Below are 24,711 nucleotides of genomic sequence, written 5' to 3' on the forward strand. Positions count from 1 at the left end.
AGTACAAGAAAGTAGGGCCAGGAGTAGCAGCTCACGCAAAGCATCACTGATGAAATACCAGGCAGGGAAAAGAAGAAGAAAGAAAAAAAAAAATTGTCCTTAGAAGTAAGTGCAAGCACTTCTGCCAAACAATTGACTTAATTAACCAGACACCATGAATATTCATAAGGCTGTTAATGTCTCCCACATCCAAACAGATAAATGTGATGTAATGACTTCCTAGTCAAGCATATCTAAAATTCTCATGAAAACGGTACCTACACTTTGGTTCTTTGCCTGAAATATCATAGAAATTAACAGTCCCTCAGCAATATTTTATTCTCCTCAAATTAATTGGAAAGCATGAATTTATTTATGCAAACTCTATAGGAATATATGGTTCACAGCCATCAGTATGAGGATCGAGCCTTGTTGTACAACAACTGGATTGCTTTTTTATTTTTATGTCCTCTCAGGCATTTTCTCTCTCCATCCTCCCCCCCCCCCACTTTAATCAGAATCTCTTCTGTATAGTTCCTTAGCACCAGTTCCCATAGCAACCAACACCATTCCTAATGGCCAGCAGTTCAAATACAGGCTTCCCCACATCTGATCCATTTGAGTCTGACCATAATTCAGCGGCTTCATCTGTTGGCTCAGTGGAGTAATTTCCTGAACACTCTCCCTCTGGATGTCTCTCTCCAGGAGGCAAATGGCTTCAAAGGCAGTCTGTCTCATGTTCAGCTTGGAAACTTCCTGCCTAGCTCTTGTTCCCATTCTCTATTAAAAACCCTGACTAGGCATAGAGTCCTCACATTAAACACCTCCCACACAGGACTTTCTCCTCCTATTAAATGGAATTAGAAAAGCTGAAACTCCTATACAATGAGCAGCTTTGGTGGCATACTGTGTCTTCAAAACAAAAAGTGTTAAAATGACATTTCTACAAATATCCACAGCATACACAGAATGCTTCGAAAATCCTAAGTATGCTTAATAATTATAGCAGTGATACAATTCATTGCTATTCCTTTATAAACCCTGAGTGACAGATTAAAACCATAAGCATAACCACCAGCTTTTTAGCCAACTACCCACTTTATGTCAAGTACATATCTGTGGGGACACCCATCTTTCCACTTCTGATGCACTGCCTGTAATGAATGACCTCAGGAATTTAAGTCCTAATGAAGAGAAACAGTTACCTGAGCACGTACACTGGTCATGAAGGGAAATCTTGGAAATGTTCCACCATCCTAGTAGAAACTACTAAAATGACATGTAAAGATGGCCCCCAATGCATCTTATTTTTCTCTTTGAGTCAAGGTTATTTTGTTGCCTTCTACTTAAAAATTTTTTGTAATATATATACTTTACAAGTATAAGGATATATCCAAACACCTATCTCTTTTTAAATTCTTGCTTTTCTGAAAGACTGTACACTATAAAAGAGCATTTGGATGGCTTTTGTCTTTAGTCAACTTAGTAACAATACTAAATATACTCAAATCCATACTAAGTCACTGTTGTTATCAAAGAGATGTTGAATTTTTTCAACCATGTACATTATTTTCTATTTTCATAGGGAAAAAGTTTTCTGTTTTAGGCCCTAATGTAATGTTTCTAAAATGAATAAAAAAAAATCAATCTCCTTTGCTATCATTTATTGAAATGCCATGGGATAAGTGATTGTATAACACAATTGACTGGTGAAAGATGTTCATGTCTATTCAAAGTGTTGCTCTCACTGTTCCCCTGGCTCTGACCTCTGTTTTCTCTTGCCCCCTTCACCTAATCCTTCTGCGTCATGCTGCAAATGAATCCTCTTAGAACAAACTCTGATCAGGTTGTTCCCTTCCCCTGAAACATTCCATTATTCCCTACTGCTTCTCAAATACAATTCAGTCCCCACCCCTTCCTGTGGCCTGCAGGGCCTTCATGGTAGGGCCTATTTTGACACCATTATCTCCCAAAGAATGCCCTGTTTTCTACTCCTCAAACGCTTCTGGGTTTTACCTTTGCTTTTATTATTTTTGCTGCCAACAAAATAACTCATTCGCATCTTTTCAGGTCAGATCCTATCCATTTTAATTCATAATCCAAGTGCATTTACTATATGAAGTCTTCTTTCTATTTATTCATTCAATAAGCTCATCTGAACATTCACTGTGTCAAATTTTAATCTAGGTGCTGAAGGAATGTCAGTGGATTAAAAAAATAAAAAGCTGGGCAGCACCTATGGCTCAGTGAGTAGGATGCTGGCTCAAACCTGGCCTCCACCAAACAGCAACAAAAAAAGATAGCCAGGCACTGTGGTGGGTGCCTGTAGTCCCAGCTACTCGGGAGGCTGAGGCAAGAGAATTGCCTAAGCCCAAAAGCTAGAGGTTGCTGTGAGCTGTGATGCCACAGCACTCTACCAAAGTAAGACTCTGTCTCTAAAATAACTAACTAACTAACTAACTAACTAACTAACTAACTAACTAACTAAATAAATAAATAAATAAGCCTTGCCCTTAAGGAGCTTGCTCTCCAGCACCGTAATCCTCCTTCTAGTCAGAAGAAATTCTTTTGACCTTCTTGAGATTATCTGTTTATACTTTAGTTATGCGAGTTATATTTTACCTCATAGGGAATTGTAAGCAGTTGAAGTAAATTGGCCTTGGTTTGAAACTTCCTATCTGGTAAGCATACTATGTGACCATTAGACCTTCTTATGAGAAGGCAGAATATTAATCATTCCATCTGTTGATTGTTTACATATTAAACCCTTTGCACACACCATCTAACTTAATGCTACAATAACTTCGTGATGAAGTGAATACTACATATGTTATCCCTACTGATATAAGAAGAAGAAGGCTCAGCAAGATTAAATGACTTATCTAAAGTCTCGTTTGCTAGTAGGATGCCAGAAGTCTGGATCTTTTAGGGTCTGTACGTTTAACTCTGTCTAGGTTAGAAAGTAAACAAGGAAAAGATGTGGGAGGATCAAATTAAGAAATCCATGGCCACTCCCTTGCCTGCTGGTATCAAGCCGAGTGGAAGCTGTGCTCTGACAGGAGTTAGGATTCCATCTGTTTCCATCCCTGCATTCTTCTGGGCTCTAAGAAGCAAAGCATGGGCTACTTCACTAGCAGATCCATCTCCACCAACACAGACAACACTGGAAAAAAAATTAAGGAAAAGAGTCACAACTTGAGAATGATTAGTAAGACTTTGTGAAATTTAGACTTCAAACCATTTTACTAATTTCATATAGTCTAAGTGCATGACCAGTTACATGCACCTTCAAAAATGCCAGTATGGGTCCATGGGCAAACAACACAAACAAACACTGCATGGGCAATGGTTACTTTACAAATTTAATACTTAGAGACTTCCCAACAGACAATATATAGAGTTAAGAGGCATTAAAACACTCAAACATGTTAACTTGCATCAGACCTGCACTTTGTTCTGTTAACTTCCAAAAGCATATCCTTCTCATTTCAATTATGTTAATAATACTGTCAGATGCAATTCATTTAACTAACCCCAACCAAAGCCATAAAACTCTGCTAATTTTCAATAAAGCCCTGAAAAGACAGACAGCAATAAACATCATGTAAAATACGAAGCTTTAATCTAAGAAACCGCTAATCATCATTAGTATATGAATGCAGTAATTGCAAACACGATCTGGTTTTCATCTCCTTGACATTGCTGCTACATGGCACATCTAAATTTAGTTTTACTACCTTTTAATCCTAGATAGTACTGCTAATATTTTTTTAAGACTTCATGATAAGTAGACTACCAGGAGATGGGGGTAATCCATCAAAGTAATACATAAGATATCAGAAATTTGTTTCATACTCACTTGTATTTAAAAAATGCAAAATAATCTTAAAATGCAAAATGTCATCAAAGAAAAACTGCTTTACTGAAAGTGTCAATGACTCAAATCCTACAAGGGCCCAGCAGGAATGGAAGAGCACGTTAAATTTAAAGAGACAGCAACATCTTAGCTACAGCCCACTCACATCATGTGGGAGGCCTAGCAGCTCCAGATCTGATTTTTCAAGGGAAGTTTCTGATTTTAGGACGAGTCTCCTAATTTGCAAATACTAACAACTAGCATTTGGTACACTTAAATCCTCTCTGTGCAAAAAAAAAAAAAAAAAAAAAGGTCTGTGATCAGCAGGAGTTCCTGGTTCCCTAAAGGTAAGGAAGCTCAGAGGGTGGTAACCAGAGAGGACCAAGTGTCTTTTCCATCAGTTCCCTCCACCTGCCTCTAATCTTCCTAGTCCCTTCACCTAGCTGAGGTTAGGACCTATGGCTCCACAAAACCTAGGCAAGCCAAGTCCACTCTGGTTAGAAGAGACTCAGGATATGATCCCGGCCATTTTTGATTATCATTATTTTTGTGTCTGAACTGATTCTAGGGGTTCGCAGTGTGGCCACTAATTCAGAGAAAAGAGATAATATCTACTGAGGACAAACTATACATTAGAGGCTATGTTTATTCTTTTCTATTAAATCCTTAGAATTCTGAAAAATAGGCAATATCCCCATCTTTGTAAATGGGGAAAGCAAAGTTTGATTTGAACCTTACTGGTTAGATTTCAAAAATCTCCATGAAACTTCTAAACACTCCACAAACGTAAGCATAACTCCCTATGCATGCTTACCTACGTACTGACATATGGGTGTGACCTAACAGAACCAATAAAGCCATCAAAAAATCTAATTTAACACCAAAGACCTAATATATAAACTAATAATAATTACATAGGATGACAATCCTTCACTCCTCGAATCCTGCATACAATTATACTATGTACATATCATTTATATGTTATTTCATTGCTGGAGTTAACAGAGATAGTCTTCCCATTTTTATCTTCTGCTACAAAAATCTTTGAAAAAAAAATTTTTTTTTTTTCTGAGACAGTCTCACTATATTGCCCTCGGTAATATGCATCACAGCTCACAGCAACCTCAAACTCTTGGGCTTAAGCGATTCTCTTGCCTCAGCCTCCCGAGTAGCTGGGACTTCAGGCACCCACCACAATGCCTGGCTATTTTGTGGTTGCAGTTGTCATTGCTGTTTAGCAGGCCCGGGCTGGGCTCGAACCCTCCAGCCTTGATGCATATGGCTGGCGCCTTAGTCACTGAGCTACAGGTGCTGAGCCAAATCTTTGAAATTTGCTAGAACACATTCTATATTAAATCTTTTGAAACTAATACAAATATAATAATTATAACAATAAGGACACATTTTAGTGACTAATTACTATGTATATGAAGCACTGTTCTTAGCACTCTCCATGTACTAACTCATTTAATTTGAACAATAACCGCATACAATAGATACTATTACCTTTAATTTACAGATAAAAGATAAGGAGACTAAGGCATAGAAAGACTAAGTAACTTTTCCAAGGTCATACGACTAGTGAGTGATAGAACATGGATCTGAAATAAGACAACGTGGCCATAGAGACTGCACCGGCACTATTATTCTTTATATTTCTTTTCTATATGTGAAACCAAATAAAAATAGCCCTATAAGAATTTTATAATTTTGCCAATTAGTTTATCAGTACTAACATGAAATTGAATGAATGAGAAGAAATCTACACTAGAACGTCCATAGTTGACCACCTCCCTACATTGACCACCTCTTTAATTGACCTAATTTTCTTTTTCCTTTTCTTTTTTTTTTTTATTAAATCATAGCTGTGCACGTTAATGCAGTCATGGGGCACAATGTGCTGGTTCCATATACAACTTGAAATACTTCCATCAAACTGAATTGACCTAATTTTCATAGACTAGACATGCACCACAGGAATGTATCAATACAGTCGTAGGCCTAGTTCCTTTTGTTGATCACCTCCATACATTGACTAGTTTGTTATAGCCCTTGGGTGTTCAACTTACACAGGTTCTACTGTATTTATTGTGTTAACAACTATGAGATCATTAAGATCATACTCAGATATAGTAACATCATCTAGGAAATATGCTTAATACATAAACATCACAAAAGTCTGAATACTATGGGAAAAGGCAAAAAAATCACCAAATATTCGATCTTTTATAATGAGTTCATTTAACAATATCTAAGAGTTACTCTATATAAACCTTAGAAGAACTAATTTTTTGCATGTGACAAATCTTGTTTTCAGAAGCAAACTCGTTGCCATGGCTCCAAACAGAATAATTCTGTGTAGAAAAGGTAAAAAACAAAACAAAATTGGGTGCTAATGTCTTATTTCCCTTTTTAAAGAGTGATAATAAAGACTTTTTAAATGGGTGTTTATATATTGATCAACCAATATTATCTGTGAAATGGTTCTTCATTCAGAGTTTTATTCTTTTTTTTAAACTTTATTAAATAATATAAATATTATAGTCAATCTGATAAAGTGTTAATATTAGTCAAATAATAGCTCCACTAGTATAGGTCTAGTTAATGATGAAATGAACAAAAAACCCTGTAAGTCAACATTTTTAAAAATTGTGAAAAAAAGAATTAGTGTTTACAACTGCATAAAAGCTACAGATTTTTAAAACTATAATCATAAACACAACTGGGATTGCTTCAATTCTACGTGGCTGATTATTGTACTTTTTTACCCTTTATAAAACTTCCTATCTATGCTCAGCATAAGTAGGAAGCAATATTGTATCGGAAGTTCCTGTAAGTTTTCTCAGTGGATCACTAGAACACACTAGAGTGGGGCTTCAGCTGTCCTAAGCACTGATGCACTGTTTTTGTTGGCTTTAGAAATATATCATAATGTGTCTCCATAGAAACATAGATAGCTCATTTTTTTAACTCAGAATCTTAGCAAATAATATGTCTTAAACATTGTTTACTAAATTGCAAACATTATTTATCAAATCACTTTGCTGTACTGCATATTATATATAGAACCTTTCTCTGAGGCTGGGCATGGTGGTAGCTTATGCCTATAATCTTAGCACTCTGGAAGGCTGAAGTGGGTAGACTGCTTGAGCTCAGGAGTTTGCGACCAGCCTGGGCAAGAGCAAGGCCTGGTCTCTAAAAAAACAGCCAGGTGTTGTGGCAGGTGCCTATAGTCCCAGCTGTTTAGGAAGCTGAGGCAAGAGGATTGCTCAAGCCCAAGAGTTGCTGGTTGAGGTTGCTGGGAGCTATGATGACACCACAGCACTCTACCAAGGGCAACAGAGTAAGACTCTGTCTCAATAAAAACAAACAAACACCTTTCTTGAATCAATCTCTCCAGCTTGTGTCTAGAAACCAAAGCATTAGGTGATTTCCTATCAATAGTTCCCCTAGAGTCAGGGAGGGATGCTTTAGTCTGTAAAGGAATGTGATCTTACGGCATCTTGGGGTTATCTTAGTCTTTGAATCTTTTCTATAAATTTCAAATAAAGTGCTCCTCTAGGCACTTTTTGAATAGGTTCAAGTGTAAGAAACCCACCAATGCACAACATTCCCTTTTCAAACAGTTTTACTTGTGCATGAAATTGTTCTTCTGCAGTGCCTAAAGAAACTGTATTTCCATTGCTCTCCTCATACACCCCTGTATGTAATTCTAAGTATAATGACTTAAAATTTCCATCTTATTGAGATAATTATCACAACTACTATATCAGCTTCTACTGAAAAAAAAAAATAAACACACAAAAATAAGTGAGCTATTTGAAAGTTCTTGGAACACAGAGGACTTTAAACAGAAAATTTAAATTATTGTGAATATGAAATAAATCAGCATTCAGTAGCATTTGGAAGCAGTTAAATGACAGAACTCAATTCAGACAATGGTGAGGCCAAACTATTTTGTTTAAAAAACAATTGTGAATTAATAACTGAAGATCTATATACATTTTAGCACCACACTACAAAATGACAATGTTTGCCAGGACAAATAAATAAGAATTAAATATATTCAAATAAAGAGAAAAAATATTACTATACTTGTACTACACTTGAGCAATACTCTTCATTCAGCAAAGATCTTCTTAAACTTTGCCAGAATATAATTACCGGTGGAACATTGTAAATAACCCATTCAGCTGAACATTTCTTAATGTTGATGCATAAGACTAGGTATAAATAATCAAGTAATCTGTGGTATTTGTCATTATTATCATTTATATATCAAGTTTTGAAGCAAGGACTCCTGTGCAATGCAACCACCCTCATACTCATAAGCTCTGGTTTGAGACTGTTAAACAGTAGATAGTTGGTGGCCAGGACTCCAATTACTTTGCATAAATTGTATAACTGCAAGATAATTTCCTAAATGTAGCATACTATTCCTTTTGTTACCTTTAAGTATAAAGTTCTAAAGTAACCTCCCACTCATATTGTTGATTCTCAGTATTTGTGCAATATTGCTATCTAGATTTACTTCCCTCAATTAAATTCTTTCCTGAAAACGTATACCTTACTTACCAAACATTTCCCCTTACCAGCTACTATTTTCTCTTCATCAAAAATAAATAAATAAATAAATAAAATAAAATAAAAGAAAGAAAGAAAAGAAAAACAATTTCAATCATTTCTGAAAAGGAGCCCTGTCAATGCTCCATGTTAATTGCATCACTTCCCTCCCTAACACCTCATAGTTCTTTGAAAAGGTTGCAGCCTTTGACTTTGGTGAAAGTGCATTTCCACTTGCCTTGCTATCTTTTGTTGCCCCTTCTCATCTCCACATGACACAAATAATTCATATACCCACCAACTTTCTGAACTCAAGCTTCTATCCTTCGGGGAAAAAAAAAAAAAAACTTTCCTAAGGAATATAATCTGCATATCAATCTACTTATCGAATTTGCACTTTGATTGAGTCATCTAATTTTTTAAATGGTTGTTCAATTTGTGTCACTTGCCGTGGTTCTAACATTCGCCTGCTAATGAACTATGTCTGCACGCTCCATTGTATTGCAAATAATGGTTCCCAGTGCCTCTTTTGAACAAAACACTTATATTGTAGTCACTAAATTATGAGATATTAAAATTAGTATCTTTTGTTCATTCTAAAAATAATACATGTTTTTATAAACTATTCCAATTATGGATAAATTAGCCAATGAGTAACTATTAAAATTTTCAGTGAATTTGTAAAAGAGGATCATAGGGTAGCTATGCTGCAGGACCAAATAATAGCTTCCATTAATGCTTTTCTAGACATACAGTAAAATCTAAGAATTAAGAATTACAGGTACAAATCTATGCATATTACGTAAGTATAAGGTTGTAGACTATGATTTCCCTACTATAACTAGAGTCCTCTGTTTGTTTTCTTATGCCAGATCCTAAGAGCTGGATAATCATGTTATATTAGCATTAGTTATTTTTCCATAGACATGGACTAAAAAGAGTCTAATTATTAAACATACACATGACAAACATTTAAAAAATTTTAGTTTAGTTCCCAAATATGTGGCTAAAAACTAACAAGAACATTTACTAACAAAAACGATAAGATACATCTAGATTAATGATGTGACCTACCCGTCAAATCCCTGGAGCTCACATTCCTTAATCAGTGATACAGCATGTCCTTCATATTCTGTTACTATTAAAAAAAAAAAAAAAAAACGCACAAAGTCAAAGTTTTAAACAATAATCTATACTTTTTAACTTGGTTTGGCAAAATAACACGATAAACATATGGTCAAGTCATAAAACAACATTTATTCTAGAATATTTATATTTTAATCATGGGAAAGAGATTAAATTTAGTCGCCTGATGTATTTTATAGCTTTATGTAAAACAGGTCCATCTATTTGCTCCAACTCCATAAGTCATTTGGGGATATCCCACACAGAGTGGTTGGAGAATTTATCTTGGTGCCTGTCTGTTTAGCATTCCCTCAATAAGACATATTTCCTTTAAATCAGAGGCTCAGGAGCAGTAGTATTTTGAAAATAAGTCATATTAGCTGGCATCAAATAGTCGATGGTAAATCGCTTTGGCAACCTTACGTGAATAAATTCATCAAAAGGTTAGTGTAAGATTTGCAAACCAGAAGAATGTGTATCTGGAACTGCTAGACTAAAAAGAGGAGGAGTTGGCCGGGAAAGTACCAAGTCAAGCCAACACCAATGATGAGACCAGACCTGAGGAGAAGGGTGGCACGGAGGCCCCGGAGCCCAGATCCTCTGAGGAAATGAATCTGTCATTCCGTATCTCTGTCTCCACAGTCGCTGATGCCCTATGCAGTATTGTAAATGCCAGTGAAGACAGGATAAATGGGCACACTGCAGATGGCACCAAGCGTCACAACCGCATTTAGCATTTTCCAGGGCGGCTCTGCCAGAAGAGACGGCCCAGCTGTATCCACCCATCAAAGATTTCTGCTGACTGACACGACACTGCAGATGGACTTTTTGTGTAAGAATGTGCATCATTATATGCAAGATTACATTAATCTTTCATGCCTGTCTGTCCCTGGTGCCAGTGGGGTTCAAGCTTTTCCCACAATGTTTTTAGATATTGTTAAAAATTATTAGTCTCGGTGTCTAAAAGCGTCATTCTGTATCCAGTGGTGTTACATTGTAATTCTCCCGTAGCTTATTCAAAAGGCTGTTAACAGTCACATGAATAAAACCTCTCTACATTAAATTGTAATCAGAAAAAAGCTATAATAAAACTAAATATAAAATATTAATATTAATAAAGTCAAAAGTTAAGTTATAAAAGATTTGTGCTGATCACTCATAACTGTAGCAAGTAGTTACAAAATGCAAAATAATATAATAAAATGGCTAACACAGACACAGTAAAAATAATTAAGGATATTAGGAAGAAATATTTATGCCGATAATCAGTTTTCCATGTCCCGCTTTTATACCAAAGCTTAATTTAGTAAAGTTTTTCAAATATAATACAAAACGGGCTTAAAAATTATGGTCTAGCTGAATGCCATTTTTGTTCAAAAAATTTTAAATTGTCTATTTTTTCCCTTGATTTTGTGGGTAAAATTTGACAATACACTGATGAAAACTGTCTAAGAATAGTAATTTTTTAAGGAACATTGTAAAAGTTAAATAAAAGAATGAATGAAGTGAATGAAGTCTTTGGTCTTAGAGAGTTGACACTCTGCAGATAGACTATATACAGTAATTTAAAAATGGATATGTAATATGAAATAGTAACAAGTGATTATAAAGATGGACAAAAGATAAAGATAGGTAGCCCAAAAGATAAAGAGGGATGCAGACTACTACATTTAGATATAGTTGAAAGAATAAAATCTGTATTTAGATAGGTTCCTACGTATTATGGACCCTGGAATCAGAGAAGGATTTAACCATCGCATTCCAAATAAACAAACAGAAAGAATGGCAAGACGAATGCAATTTCAAAAAATGTAACCTAGTCTTTTCTTTCGCCTACTTTCTTTTTCCTACAAAATTACCACCATGTGCTCTTTCTATATATTTGTGGATTTGAAATCTCCACAGTTTACACATCTTTGAACACTGTTTCCACCGCTGGCAGCCCCTGCCCCTTTAGTGCTAATGCTACATAAAACTTCCTCAGGAAGACAAGGCTAGAGGTGAGAAATGTCGTGAAGTTGATATTGAATGTCTATGAGGAAAGAGGCTGAAATAAAATCAGACAAGATTTGATTGGACATGAAGCATTTCTTGGTCTACTGTTAAAATTCATTCAGAATAGGATGCTGATAGATGCTGCAATATCATTTTCTTTCCTATAGGTACTTCAAACTTAATAAGTTCAAAACAGAATCCATCATGTCCACCTTCAAATATATTGTCTCTCAAATATATTGCTCTTTTTGTGTTCCATCATCTACTCCAAGACAGGAAAATGCCTTCTTAGATTATCCTCTCGTCCATTTGCCATAACAACGCCATGGTCAAGATCAGTTGTTCTTGTCTTTAAATTATACTGCGGCATCCTTCAATTTCCTACAGCCAATTCCCTAGGTCTGGTCACTAACTATCTTTCTACACACAGACTGAATATCCCTAATCTGAAAATCCAAAATCTGAAATGCCCCATAACATCAAACTTTCTGAGCACCAACACGATACTCAAAGGAATGCTCATTAGAACATTTTAGATTTCAGAGTTTTGGACTAGGGTGAGTCAACTAGTAAGTAAAATGCAAATATTCTAAAACCCAATGACATCTGAAAAGCACGTGCTGGTATCGAGCATTTTAGATTAGAGATACTCAACCTGCACTAACACAGCCTTCTTTCTCGTCTACCGTCAACCTCTCTCCTGCTCCAGCCAGAATGACCTTTTACAAATACGTAATCATATCACCTTCCTGCATAAACCCCACTGATGACTCTACCTTGTCCCCATGTGTAAAGTCCCAACTTCCTAAATCACAGCTGAGTGTTGGACCCAAGATTGGCCATATACGCTCATTATTTAAGAGGTAATAAAAAGAACATTTCACCCAGAATTATCTTGCTTTTCTGTCTGGATATGATGCATGAACATTTTCTATGCAGCATTTTATTAAAATGCAGGAAGAAGTAATGCCTCTGGCTACCAGCAGCTTTTGTGACACAGTTTTATCAGATTGTCTAGCTTTCTTCTGAGTGAAATCTGGAATGGTAAGAAGTATTTCCAAGAAATGGAAGGCTCCAAGTAGAGCCCAAAATAGACAAAGAGAAACAATAGAAAGACTTGGTAAAGGGTCAAAAGTGAGAAGCATGATCCTAAGAGAAAGAAGAGGAAAGTGATAACAAACCTCACTTTCTTGTCAATACTTCCCAGGAGGTAAATTATCTGGTGTCCAGGCCCCGAGCCGGCAGAGATCAAGGTTGCATGCAGATAAAACTCTCTGATCATGATAATGATAATGACCATGTAAAGGTCTAAAGTGTCTAAAGCAAGGGATGTGCCTATCAGGAACAGTAGAGATCAAGGGCAGGCAGGGTAACTGCCTCCACATATCTCAGTAAAAAAATATTTTGTATTACTACAAAGGAAACATTAACTCTGATGGATAAAAATGACAAGGAATTGTCAACTCATAAGTTCTCTGTATTGTGCAGTTTATGTCTAGCACAAAGGCACTCGGCCAGAGAGCTGGGTAGATCTGTCATCTAGCCAGTGCTCCTAATGGACAAATTAGGTGTCCTTGAGCTGAATTAGTCAAGAAAGATCGCCTTTCTGTAAGTCAGCACAAAGGAGGTGGCTTTTCTAACTTGCATAAAGGCACAGTGGCTTTGAACTCAGGATAGAAAGGTTGAACAGTACAGTTCAGAAACAATATATTCAGTAGGTGGCCAAGCCAAGGCTGAGAGGTTACCATAGAGAGTGCTGCACACCTGCAGTCCACTCATATGGAAGAATTCAGACTATAGGGCCTCTAATTTCTCTGTTACCTTGATTTCTTCATTTTAGTGTTCTAAGAATTTTCCTATGAACCTTTATTTCTCAAAATATCTTTCATGTCTTTAATGGTACCATCTCTAAAGTTCATTTTATTTTAGGAGCAAGAGAAAAAAATAATATCATATGCCAGCAGGGACTTACCAATCATGCTCTTCTTTGATTTGTGCTCCAATACGTTATTAGGAAAAATAACTCAGTTTTCTTAGTTTCTTCCAGAAGGTTACTAGTGCTTTTAGTAAATAAGATATTACATTGGTGATAGGAGCAGAAGAAGAATACAACTTTAGCTCAAATGTTTCAAAAGATGTTGAACTATATTCCACAGTATTCAGGATTTCAACACAAGCCAGAATGAAAGAAGTATATTTTTATTGATGTGATAAGATCCATTTTTAAAATAAATTTGTTTTAAAAAATTATAGCTCTTTAGAAAGTATATCAAGCTATAATTTTTCAAATCATTCCTCATATCTGCACAGCACCATTTCCTAATAAATTCATCACCACATAGTATTTTGTAATTTGTATTCCTTTTGAACATACCAGCACATACAAGAAAACATTAAAACAATAGTCACACTGGATATGCAGAAGATACATATGCTTTCTGCTTTAGTCTTTCATGTAAGATAGCTTTCCTTTCAAATGAAGTGTGAATTGAATGTTATTGCAAAATTTTATTAAACCAAAATGGCATTATGATCATATTTCTATAGCACTTTATGATATATAAAGTAGTTTTAAATACGTTATCTTTTTTGATCCCCTAAACAACCCAGTAAGGTCAGCAAGAATATTAAAACTTTTCAAATACCTATTTGTATGAAGGGCATGTTTATCTAGCCCTTCATACAAAATAGGAAATATTTTTATGTAAGTAGTTAGCCAATATACACACAGGCGGTCCTGGGTTATGAACAGGATAAGTTCTGCACGTTTGTTAAGTTGAGTCTGTACATAAGTCGGAACAGGTACATTTACCTATTGCCTGTAATAGCCTCCACTTATAAGTGTGAGTTGTACATCAGACAGATGTTTGTCACTCGGGGACTGCCTATACTAAAATGGTTTTATAAACAAAGGATATAATTTTATAATTTTCCCTGTAAGAAGAGTGTTAGGCAGCTAATAATTAACCACTCTGCGCAAATATGTAAGCAAATTCTACTGTTGCTTTATTAATATTCTATTGTTTTTAAATTAAGCTGAATATAATACTTAATACTTACAAATTTAGGGGAAAAAAAACTCTAGAACATATTTTTTCCAATACAGTTGCTTTAAAAAGGAAAGCACATTTTGATGATTTTTCTCTGTCCCTGTGCCTCTCTCTCTTCTAATTCTTATTCTGCTGGTGGAGTCATCTCTGGCAAACCAGACTACAACACTCTGCCAAATAAACTTCCACCACGTGTGGATCAGTGCACGATGAGTCAACTGCTGAGCACAGACAGCACAAAGACTCGCCCACAGGATGGACCAAACTTCCTGAGTACCTGTTGGGATCCTTCCCCGAAGCTATTTTGCCTTCATTCCTCCTAACCTATCCACATTCAGTTCCAGCATCTTCAGCCTTCAGGAAAACGGGGTTTACCCCTGGAAGGGTCCTGTCCTGCCACTAGACACAAATAAGAAAGAATCCGATTCACTGGAAGATGTTTCATGATGATAGAATAAGATTCCAGATGAAGTCCACACTAAGGAAGGTAGAGAAATGATACAGACCAAACTTTCCAAGATGTTACAGGTGTAATATTCCCTCTCTCTCCCCCTGCTACCCACTCATGTCCTCTGGCCTGCCTTCCTTTCCTCATTTTTTGCCTTCTCTGCCTCTTAAAAACTATCTAGTCCAAATGTTTTCTTTGAGCCTCATGATCAAAATTAATTATTGCCCTCTGAGACATCAGAGTTCTTTTATGTATATCATAATTATAACCTATAAGTCTCTCTCTCAAAAGCAGGTGTGATAACTTATTCATCTTGGATTCTGATCAATGTTTAACACAGAGCCAGCATTCCACGTAAGATTTTAAAATAAATGACAGATAGGAATATCCATTGCAAACTGTTTTTTAGTATTCACATGGTAAATCCATGATTATTGTATAATCAAAGTAATTATTGAGTTTGCTCATAACTTCTTTCTTTTTTTAACTTTTTATTTATTTATTATGTCATATATACATAGATCATGAATACATTTATGCCTTTGTGGGATTCGCTGTGTTGATTTTTTGTACAATGGTGGGACCCACCTATGAAGTATATTGCAAGGGTACTTTATTCAATTTTTCATCGTCTCACCCTAATACAAATCTCAAACTTTTCCTTCAACCACTCTTCGAAAATCTATAGAAGAAACAAACAACACAGCTGAATTTTCTCTTTTCCTTATAAATTACCTCTAAAGAAACCAAATGTCACCAAAATGAAAGGTTAATTTCCTTACTACTACTACTACTAATGTGTTTTTAATTCAGAAATTCCTCTTGAGTTTTTTGTGGTAGTTTTTCTTGAATCTCCATTGTAGTAGATGCTTTTAGGGCTGACCTTCCCATCAAGCTTGCCCTTGGTTTGTTTGTTGTTGTTTTTTTTTTTCCAGTAAATTTTTTCTACCCCAAGCCTTCAAGTCACATGTACATTGTAAGACCCAGTTCCCTTCATTACAGCTGAGCAAAGCGAGGTCACTCTAAGTCTCTTCCCTAGGAATCTAAAAGATTCCAAATGCACTCTGAGTTTGTCTCCCGAGTAGGTTTATTTTTATAATATTCTTCATTGATCATAATGTATTGAACATTTTCTCTGTGTGTAAGTGAGACTACATAGACCTAAAGTTTGTAAACTTGGGATTCCTGATAGCTTCTACTCCTCTCAGGTCCCTGTCACAGTAAAATACAAGTCTCAAAGAAACAAAATAATTTGGTCACCAAATTAAAAAAAAAAAATCAAAGAGAGTATTATTAACCTTCTATTAATTTTAGCATTAGCAAATTTCTACTTGGCACAAATCTACGCACATTTCCTTGTTTAGACAATAAATTTAATTTAAGCTTCTGCCTTTTCTAAATTCATTTATAACCAGCAGCTAATTGCTTAGTTTTGACCTAACCAGCAGGGGTCAGAGTCAGAACAAAAACAACCTAAGGAAGGATTCTATGGAAAGAAATCAACAATGTAAGTGAGCAAAAATCAACTGCTTACCAAACCTCAGAAATTATGTGTAGACAGCAAACATCCTAAAGAAGATATCAAAAAGCATACAGCTCCCTTTAAAATCATACCTACTGTGTTTGAAAAAAAGTCCAAGAAAGATCTAAAGAGAAAATATTTATATTCTAGTAAAAATAACACAATAAAAAAGAAAATAAAATTATGAAATTATTACCCTGGGGCTGGCTACAGTGGGTTATAGAAGACATACAAAATATTTGGACATTTTAAGTGGCTTCCCAAGTTTCAACTGACAATAAATTCAGGTTTTATCTTGCTTCCATGAGTGTAATTTTTAAATAGTGAGATTATATTATGAAAATGACTCACTCGTTACATCAGTTTTTATTTCTGCAAGCTTCAGCAGTGGTTCAACCTTCTCATGGTAGACCTGTATCGCTTCTTTTTTGTGACTTTGAGGGTTAAGGAGTATTTTTAATGACTTTGGTCTGTTTGAAAAACCTAAGAAGAAAACAAAGACAAGTTATAAAGTCTCTGTTAGCATTTTTTCTTTCGCTTTAAAATGACATGCAAGTTTGTTAGAATGTCATACACATTTAAACAGTACCTGTGATTTTTATTTCAGGTTTTTTGGAAGAGCATTCTGAATATGAGATCATTTTTAAGACATTTATGTTTTCCTAGCAGTTAAATAACTATAGCCCTCTTAAAATAACTCATGAATTATACAAAAAAAAAATTCATGAAGGAAGATGTTATAAAATGCAACTTTGTAAATATTAGGCAATGCTTATGTATATTTACCAAATCACAGATAATACATCAAATGTTCCTTTAGCATTTTTTTCCTGCAAAAAAGCAATGGACTGTAACAAATAGAAGGGTACGTTTCCTCTCCTTAGCTAAATGTGCTCATTATTGGAATTGGGCACCACAGTGACCCCAAGGCTACCAACGCCTGACCTACTGATGAGTCCAGGGCAGAACAGAGTGATCAGGGATAGGTCAGTGTCAGCACCAAAAGCAATGCATGCTGGTAGATAAAAAGAGGGCTTGGGTCAGAGTTCAAGCCTGAAAAGGGGCCAGGGAGAAAGGACTCCAGTGGGAATTGGGAAAGCAATGCCTCTCTGCAGGGATTCGATGATAGTGCTGCCTCACAGTTGGGGCTGAGATTTGATACTACAATTTTCTGGGTTTGCAAGATGCTTATCACTTAGAACCCAGTTGGAGCAGGTGCAAAGTAAATTTTCTGTTGTTTGAAAGGGACAGGAGGGACAGAGGAGCCAAAAGAAAGCTGACAACCATGTCTTTTATGGTAAGCTGCTCTCGGAGGGCCACGTTTCATGGCCTAAAAAGCAGTTATTAACATCCATTTTTAATAAAACCATTACTAAAAACAAATGAAAATTGGGCTGTGCCTGGGGCTCAAAGGAGTAGGGCGCCAGCCCCATATGCCAGAGGTGGCGGGTTCAAACCCAGCCCCGGCCAAAAAATACAAAAACAACAACAACAACAAAAAGTGAAAATTGTCCACTACATAAGAGTGTTTCATCTGTCAAGGAAAGACATTATTTCAAGTCTTATCATGTTTGATACAACATATTATTTTGAATTCAGGGAGAGTTTTGGATAAGGAAGAGATGGGGCCGTGCTGAACTCCTTAAACATTTCCAGTTACCATGTTTAATGTCTTCCTTTTTTCCAATTCCCACATTAAAAAGAGTGCCCAGATTAATGAGACAGCAGCTACTCCCTTCCATGCCTTCTACCCTCTCTTACCATCATCCTCTGACTCAAGGGCCACCTCCTGGGCACCCTTTCTGTCCCCTTCCACAGCATCCTCTGGAGTTATAGCTCTAATCAATGTAGCGCTGCCCAAAAGCAGTCATGGCTAATTGGTGTCTGCAGAACAAGCATGAACCCCTTAAGATGACATTCAGAGCCTCCCTCTCCCAAACTGATTTCCTCTCCCCTCTCTGTCATATTCAACAAACATTTGTTGAGCATTTGTGCTAGACACTGGGAGGAAGGGCAAAATGATTAAGATGTAGTTCATACTTTAAAAGAGAAAAACATATCCACATATTTGCATACCAACAGCACAAGACTAGAGACTTGTTAATGGAGATGTGCAAAGTGCAGGAGGATTGTCTGAGAAGGGTGATTCATTCTTATTAGGGATCTGGAAAAGGCTGCGAGAAGAGAGTATTGGAGTGGAGCTTTCGTTTATGCTGCTTCACCATCTGAAATGGTTTCCTCTGTTACCTGTCATCACACTCCCCAGCAAAACAGCAAGGGTGGAAATTTTAGCCCTAGTCCTTTGAGTCATCATGGTCCAAACCCATTGTATGATTGCCAAATACCATGTTTGACAGGCCTTCCTTTGTTGGGGCAGTTTTTCCTTTCATTCCACCTCACCCCCATTTTTTTATCAAAATGTTACCACTTTTTCAAAGCTCACGTCAAATACTGCTTCTTCACTGAAGCCTTTCCAAGTCACCAACAAAATTCACCCTCTGTACCTCTATTACCTATTTTTATAACCATTTATACAAAAAGCCTCTGATGAAATTCCCTATGTCTTGGGATTTCCACTGGCCAAACCTAGGACAATACAAAATGGAATCGAACAGTAATGAGCATACAATATTGCATTCTCTATACATCCAACTCCACGAACAATACTGACACTAAACAAAGGATAGGTAAAAACATTCTGTCCTATAATAGAATAAAAATTAATAAATAGGGAAGAATTATAGAATAAGAAAATCCCTACTTTCAGTTATTATAATAATTTCTGATTCAGGCAAGAATCATCGATGTATGCCAAAACCATTGGTGATGGTCAGTTGGAAAGAAAATATCTATACATTCTTACACCTTGTCCCTTATCATTAACTACAAAGGGTAACATCCTTTCATGGGAACTAAAACAATGACAACGAACTGCAATATGTGATTCTAGATCAGATTTTTTTTTAAAAGCCCACCACAAAGGACAGTACTGCTGTCCTTTAACCAAGAAGAGGTAAGCAGTAAACCCAGGGCTTACTTCTACTAAAACCTGACAGCAACAAGAAACTTGTTTAACCCTAAAGGTCAGAAGTCAGATTAAATATGCAGATTAAGTTTACTTTCCCTGATAAATTTATCAGAATACCCTGTTTCATTTCTCAAACAGAGGCAGTCCCAGTAAAGATATTATCATAAAAACCAAGTAGTATTTCTCTTCCTTTTGATATTCATTTATTTATGCACAAATAGTTGCCTGCTTGCCATGTGCCAGGCAGGTTCCAGAACCTGAGGCTCTCTCAGTGCAAAAGAACATTCCCTGCCCTTACGAAGCTTCCATTCTAATGGCAGGAGACAGAAAAAGTGTGCCAAGCAGTGAGAAAAATGAAAATTAGTAGTGGGAGAGTAGCAGGGCAAAGGTAGGAGTGACCCCTGGCCAGGGAAGGTCAGATTGTCCACAGCCTTGATAACATATACAAGGACTTTGGGTTTTGTTGAGTTAGGAAGACAAGCGTAGTGGATTCAGAACACCAGTCACATAACCTTAGGGGTTAAAAGGAACACTCTGGGGCGGCGCCTGTGGCTCAAGGAGTAGGGCGCCGGTCCCATATGCCGGAGGTGGCGGGTTCAAACACAGACCCGGCCAAAAACCACAAAAAAAAAAAAAAAAAAAAGGAACACTCTGGCCTCTATGTGGAAAGTATGCACAGTGAGGCCAACAGCTGACAAACTTAAGAACTAATGTCATATTCCAGATTGGAAATGATGGTTCTTAGACTATCATGATTGCAGAGGAGGTTATAAGAAAACTTAGGCTGGGTGCAACGGCTCACGACTATAATCCTACTACTTTGGGAGGCCAAGGTTGGAGAAATGCTTGAGCTCAGGAGTTTAAGACTGTCCTGAGTAACATAGAAAGATCCCATCTGCACAACTAAATAGAAAAATTAGTTAGGTGTGGTGATGTGTGCCTATAGTCCTAGCCACTTGGGAGGCTAAGGTAGGTGAATTGCTTGAGCCCAGACATTTGAAGTTTCAGTGAACTGTGACGATGCTACTGCACTGTAGCCTGGGTGACATAGTGAGATCCTGTATCATGTATATATATCTATATCTATATATATATATATATATATATATATATATAGAGAGAGAGAGAGAGAGAGAGAGAAGAAAAGTTAGATTTTATAAGGATTTTGAAGATAGGGCTGGCAGGATTTGTTGAGTATTTGGATAAAGTATGTCAAAGAAGTTTTAAAGAGTACTCAAATGTGTAGCTGGATAAGGGGAAAGTGAGTACGTACATTGGGTAAGAAATAGTGAAAAAGTGGTAGAATCAATAAATGATGGTCTCAGTGGGGGTGATGGATTTTAGGAGTTGAAGGAAAACTCCTTCAACTCCTAAAAGAGATCAGGTGAGTTAGGAAGACACGAGGCAACAGATGGAAGGTAGGATGCATAAAACTGAGATTGAGAAAGTTATTAGGAATAATCAAACAAAATCTAATGAACTGGTTTATTCATTAGAATAACCTGAAATGCTTTTAAAATTGCAGATTCTGGGCCCCAGCCCCAGAGTTTGGGGCTCAGTAGTCTGAAGTAGGGTCTGAGAATTCATATTTATTTATAAATGCTGCTGATGTTGATCTGGAGACCATATTCTGAAAACCACTGCTCTGGAAGTATGATGCTAGAGGATGTGAGCAAAATAAAGTATAGGTTAAGATCCCCGGAGGACAGGAGACCAGAGAGAAAAACACATAAAACTATAACGAGAGGAGTGTCCAGAGACAGTTACATGGGAGCTTGTCTTCAAGAGTAAAGAAATAAATTGAGCTTCAAAGTGGAGGATGTTTAAAATAGGAAGAAGAGAAACTGGTCTCAAAATAGCCATGAGATGGAAGGAAGATAACAATGCCTTCGGGACAGTGGTATTTAGGGCAGAGAAAAGTCACACAGAGGCCAGCAGGGGAAGCTGTGAGCCGGGAGAGAGCTTAGACTTTACTAACACAGGAAAGTGAGCAGAACACTTGAAAGAGGTGGAAAATACAGGAGGCTTTGCTAATGATAAACCATTCATTCCAAAAGGCAGAGAAAAGGGTATCTGGAGTTGATGCAGGTGAGGAAGGGTCTCAGGCAGTGATGAGGTGTGGAAGGATAAGGTTTACAGATGTTAGGGCTAGAGAACAGGGCACAGAGTGTGGAGAGTGGGCATCTCCCCAGTCACACAGACTGCTAAGGACTTCTCTTTCCTCCAGCCGTGTAAAAGCTAGGGAAGGAGCAATGTTGCCTGGAGCTGAAGAGGCTCCCAAGCTCCTTTCTCTCTCACTCTAAGGCCCCAGGTGATCCTCTTCACCAAGCAGCCTCAGAGCCAACATTCTATATTTGAGAACCACATGCTTGATTGTTTTCTGCACAGGTTAAAACATACACTAGGTACAGAATTCATAATCATTTGATTCAGTCCATTCTCTAATATCAAGTGTCCATCTTGGCAAACAACCCCTGATACCACTATACGAATCCTTCTAGAAATATCCATATTCTGCATGCAGGATGCAAGCCTATTCTGTAGCTTTTCCGATCAACAGCAGCATTCCTATGGACACTACTTCTGTATCTTGTTTTGTGAAACTTTTTCCTTTTATTCTATTTTAAAGATGACTCCGTATCACTCTACATAAAAGTACCTAGTATTTTTTGGTTGAGTGAACCATAATTTAATTAACCAGCCCCTGGGATGGATATTTAGGTTGTTTCCGATCATTGTTACCTTCTAGGTTCTAGACACAGTCCCTCCACTGAGTAGTAGCAATACTATTTCCCCTGACAATCAGAATTAATCATCTTCGCCAGCACAACATCTTAGTTTTTTCATTTGATGAGCCACTTGCATAGTTCAGTAATATGGCCAGGTTATTCTAAGTGTCCAGTTCAACTGAACAGGTGTCATGTTCCCATGTGAAAGTATTCTTCCCTCATCCTAAACCTCTATATCAGCACAGTAATAACTTACAGAGACAGGAAGCAAAAATATTTTTAATGGGTCACTGGATGTGAAGGTAAAAGATGATACCTCAATTTCCACTTGATTCAGAGATCTCTGTATTCTGCTTGTGATATTAAAAACTACTTTAATATCACAAGGTTTATTTTCTAAACTAGAATACAGTATTCCACAATAGAAACATGGGATAAGTAAGACCAGTGAATCTCATAGGTGTCAGCCTATTTCCTTACCCTCAAAAACAATATCGTACAGGATGTCAATTTGTTGGACAAGGAAACAAGTGGTAGCCCTGATAAGGCAGGCAGAGGATGAAAATTCGTACCTAGAGTAAGCATTCATAGCAGCAAGGACAAACCCCCAGCATTCCTCAATGGAGAGGGTCCAATGTAATCAACCTGCCACCAGGTGGTTGGCTGACTGCTCTGGGACGGTGCCATATTCAAAGCTCAAGGTTGATATGTTTGTAGGTAGAACACTTGGCAATGGTGTCAATTCATTCAGCCTTGGTCAGAAATGATTGTTAAATCTACATGTTCCTCCCAACCCTACACCAGTGCCACTGTATTTACGTGTCACTTGCGAAGCCATGGTATTACTTTGCAACAATGCTGACAACATGGGTAGAAGGGGGCATCTTGCCTATCTGATTATTTTCAGGTGTGATGAATTCTCCTCCGTGAACATTCACATGAAACATAAAAATCCTCATTTCCTGCTCTTCTGGGAAAGTATACTTTCTGCTTTATACATCCTTGTCATCAATCATTTTCCTTCAAGTTCCTGACTATTTAGCCAAGCTCTTAACCACTGTCCATGCATTGATATACAGCAATCCCGTGGCCATCACTCTCTGACTACTAGCATCAACTGCCTAACATTCTGTCCCCCAGATAGACTCCACTTCCCTGCTATCTTTTAGGAACCCTTTTGAGTGGGACTGTAATGCTTTGGTAGCTCATTTAAGTTGCATCATGCAGAACTATCTGTAAATTAGTTTTATTTACCCTTTTAGTACTACCCTTCAGGGCTAGTACCCTGAAGGAAATAAAAGGGTATAAAAATACCCTTTTATTTCCTTCAGGGTACTAGCCATAGAAAATGTGTCATGAAGCTACTTATATGGAATGAAGAAGAAAAATTGCACTGCAGAAATTATTGTCGGTCACCAGTAGGTTCAATGTACTCAATTCTTCTCTTCTTGCCTGTTAATAACATTTTCAGTAAAAAAAAAAAAAAATCTTTCTATCTAAAATAGCAATTTTGTTTTATTCAACTGAAATCTGATCAACTTATAGTTCTAATACACATCTTAAACTTAACATTCAAAACCAAAATTCTGATTTTCCCATCATAACTGGTCTATCTACCCACCATCTTCCTTATCTTACTGAACAACAACTTCATGCTTCCACTTGCTCAGATCAGAAATGTTAGCACCTTATTCTGAAACTTGGTAATTAAAAATAACCAATAAAGCATTTATCCTGCCTTTCTAATATGGACTACACATCTGGATAACCAAATAGCCCCAGTTGCAGAGGTAACATTCTTCTGTGTTTTTCGTAGTACAAGAATGACATTGATTTAAACAAAATGAATTATGAATTAGAAAATCTCCATGTGGCTACTCCTAATTAAATAATTAGTTCAGAGAAGGATAATCAATACATGTTATAACCGTTAGGTGAAATAGTCTTTGAGAACTAGATATGTCCCTGATCCCTAGGTACCATTCAACAAATTATCTAGTAGTTCCAGATGGAAAAATTTCAAGAGGGATCAGCCTGCCACCTTATCACTTCTCCGATAATTGATGGTAAAAGACAATGTGGGAAATATGGGGAAATTAAGTAGCGACAAGCAATTTTTATTCATCCATTTGGTAGGATAATGATACTTGGTTACATCTGTAAAATCTCTGTTTTTGGGGAGACTTACTAAAGTGTTTCTAGGAGAAATATAATGCCTATAATTTACTTTAGAACACACTGACAGAATAAAATGTTTGAAGAAAATATGGAAAAATGTTAAGACCTGCAGAAACAACATGATAACAATATGGGTTCCCATTGGAATTTTTTCTGTTATTTTTTTATAACAGTAAAAAACAAATCATAATGTTATCCTTGACTTATTCTCTCTTAACATCCCCATGATCCACTATGT

General features: G+C 36.8%; 1 protein-coding gene across 1 annotated transcript in view; it reads right to left on the reverse strand.

Moving 5' to 3' along the window:
* Positions 1-24,711, reverse strand: part of CERKL (ceramide kinase like) — a 137,339-nt gene that overhangs the window by 22,874 nt on the left and 89,754 nt on the right. The window contains exons 3-5 of the mRNA XM_053597702.1: positions 16,890-17,021; positions 9,473-9,536; positions 3,000-3,142 (exon numbers count right to left, since the gene is read on the reverse strand). Coding sequence (XP_053453677.1) covers positions 3,000-3,142; positions 9,473-9,536; positions 16,890-17,021 — 339 coding nt within the window. The remainder of the gene's footprint in view (positions 1-2,999; positions 3,143-9,472; positions 9,537-16,889; positions 17,022-24,711) is intronic.

This window comes from Nycticebus coucang, chromosome 7, assembly GCF_027406575.1.
Source record: "Nycticebus coucang isolate mNycCou1 chromosome 7, mNycCou1.pri, whole genome shotgun sequence".
Taxonomy (NCBI): domain Eukaryota; kingdom Metazoa; phylum Chordata; class Mammalia; order Primates; family Lorisidae; genus Nycticebus; species Nycticebus coucang.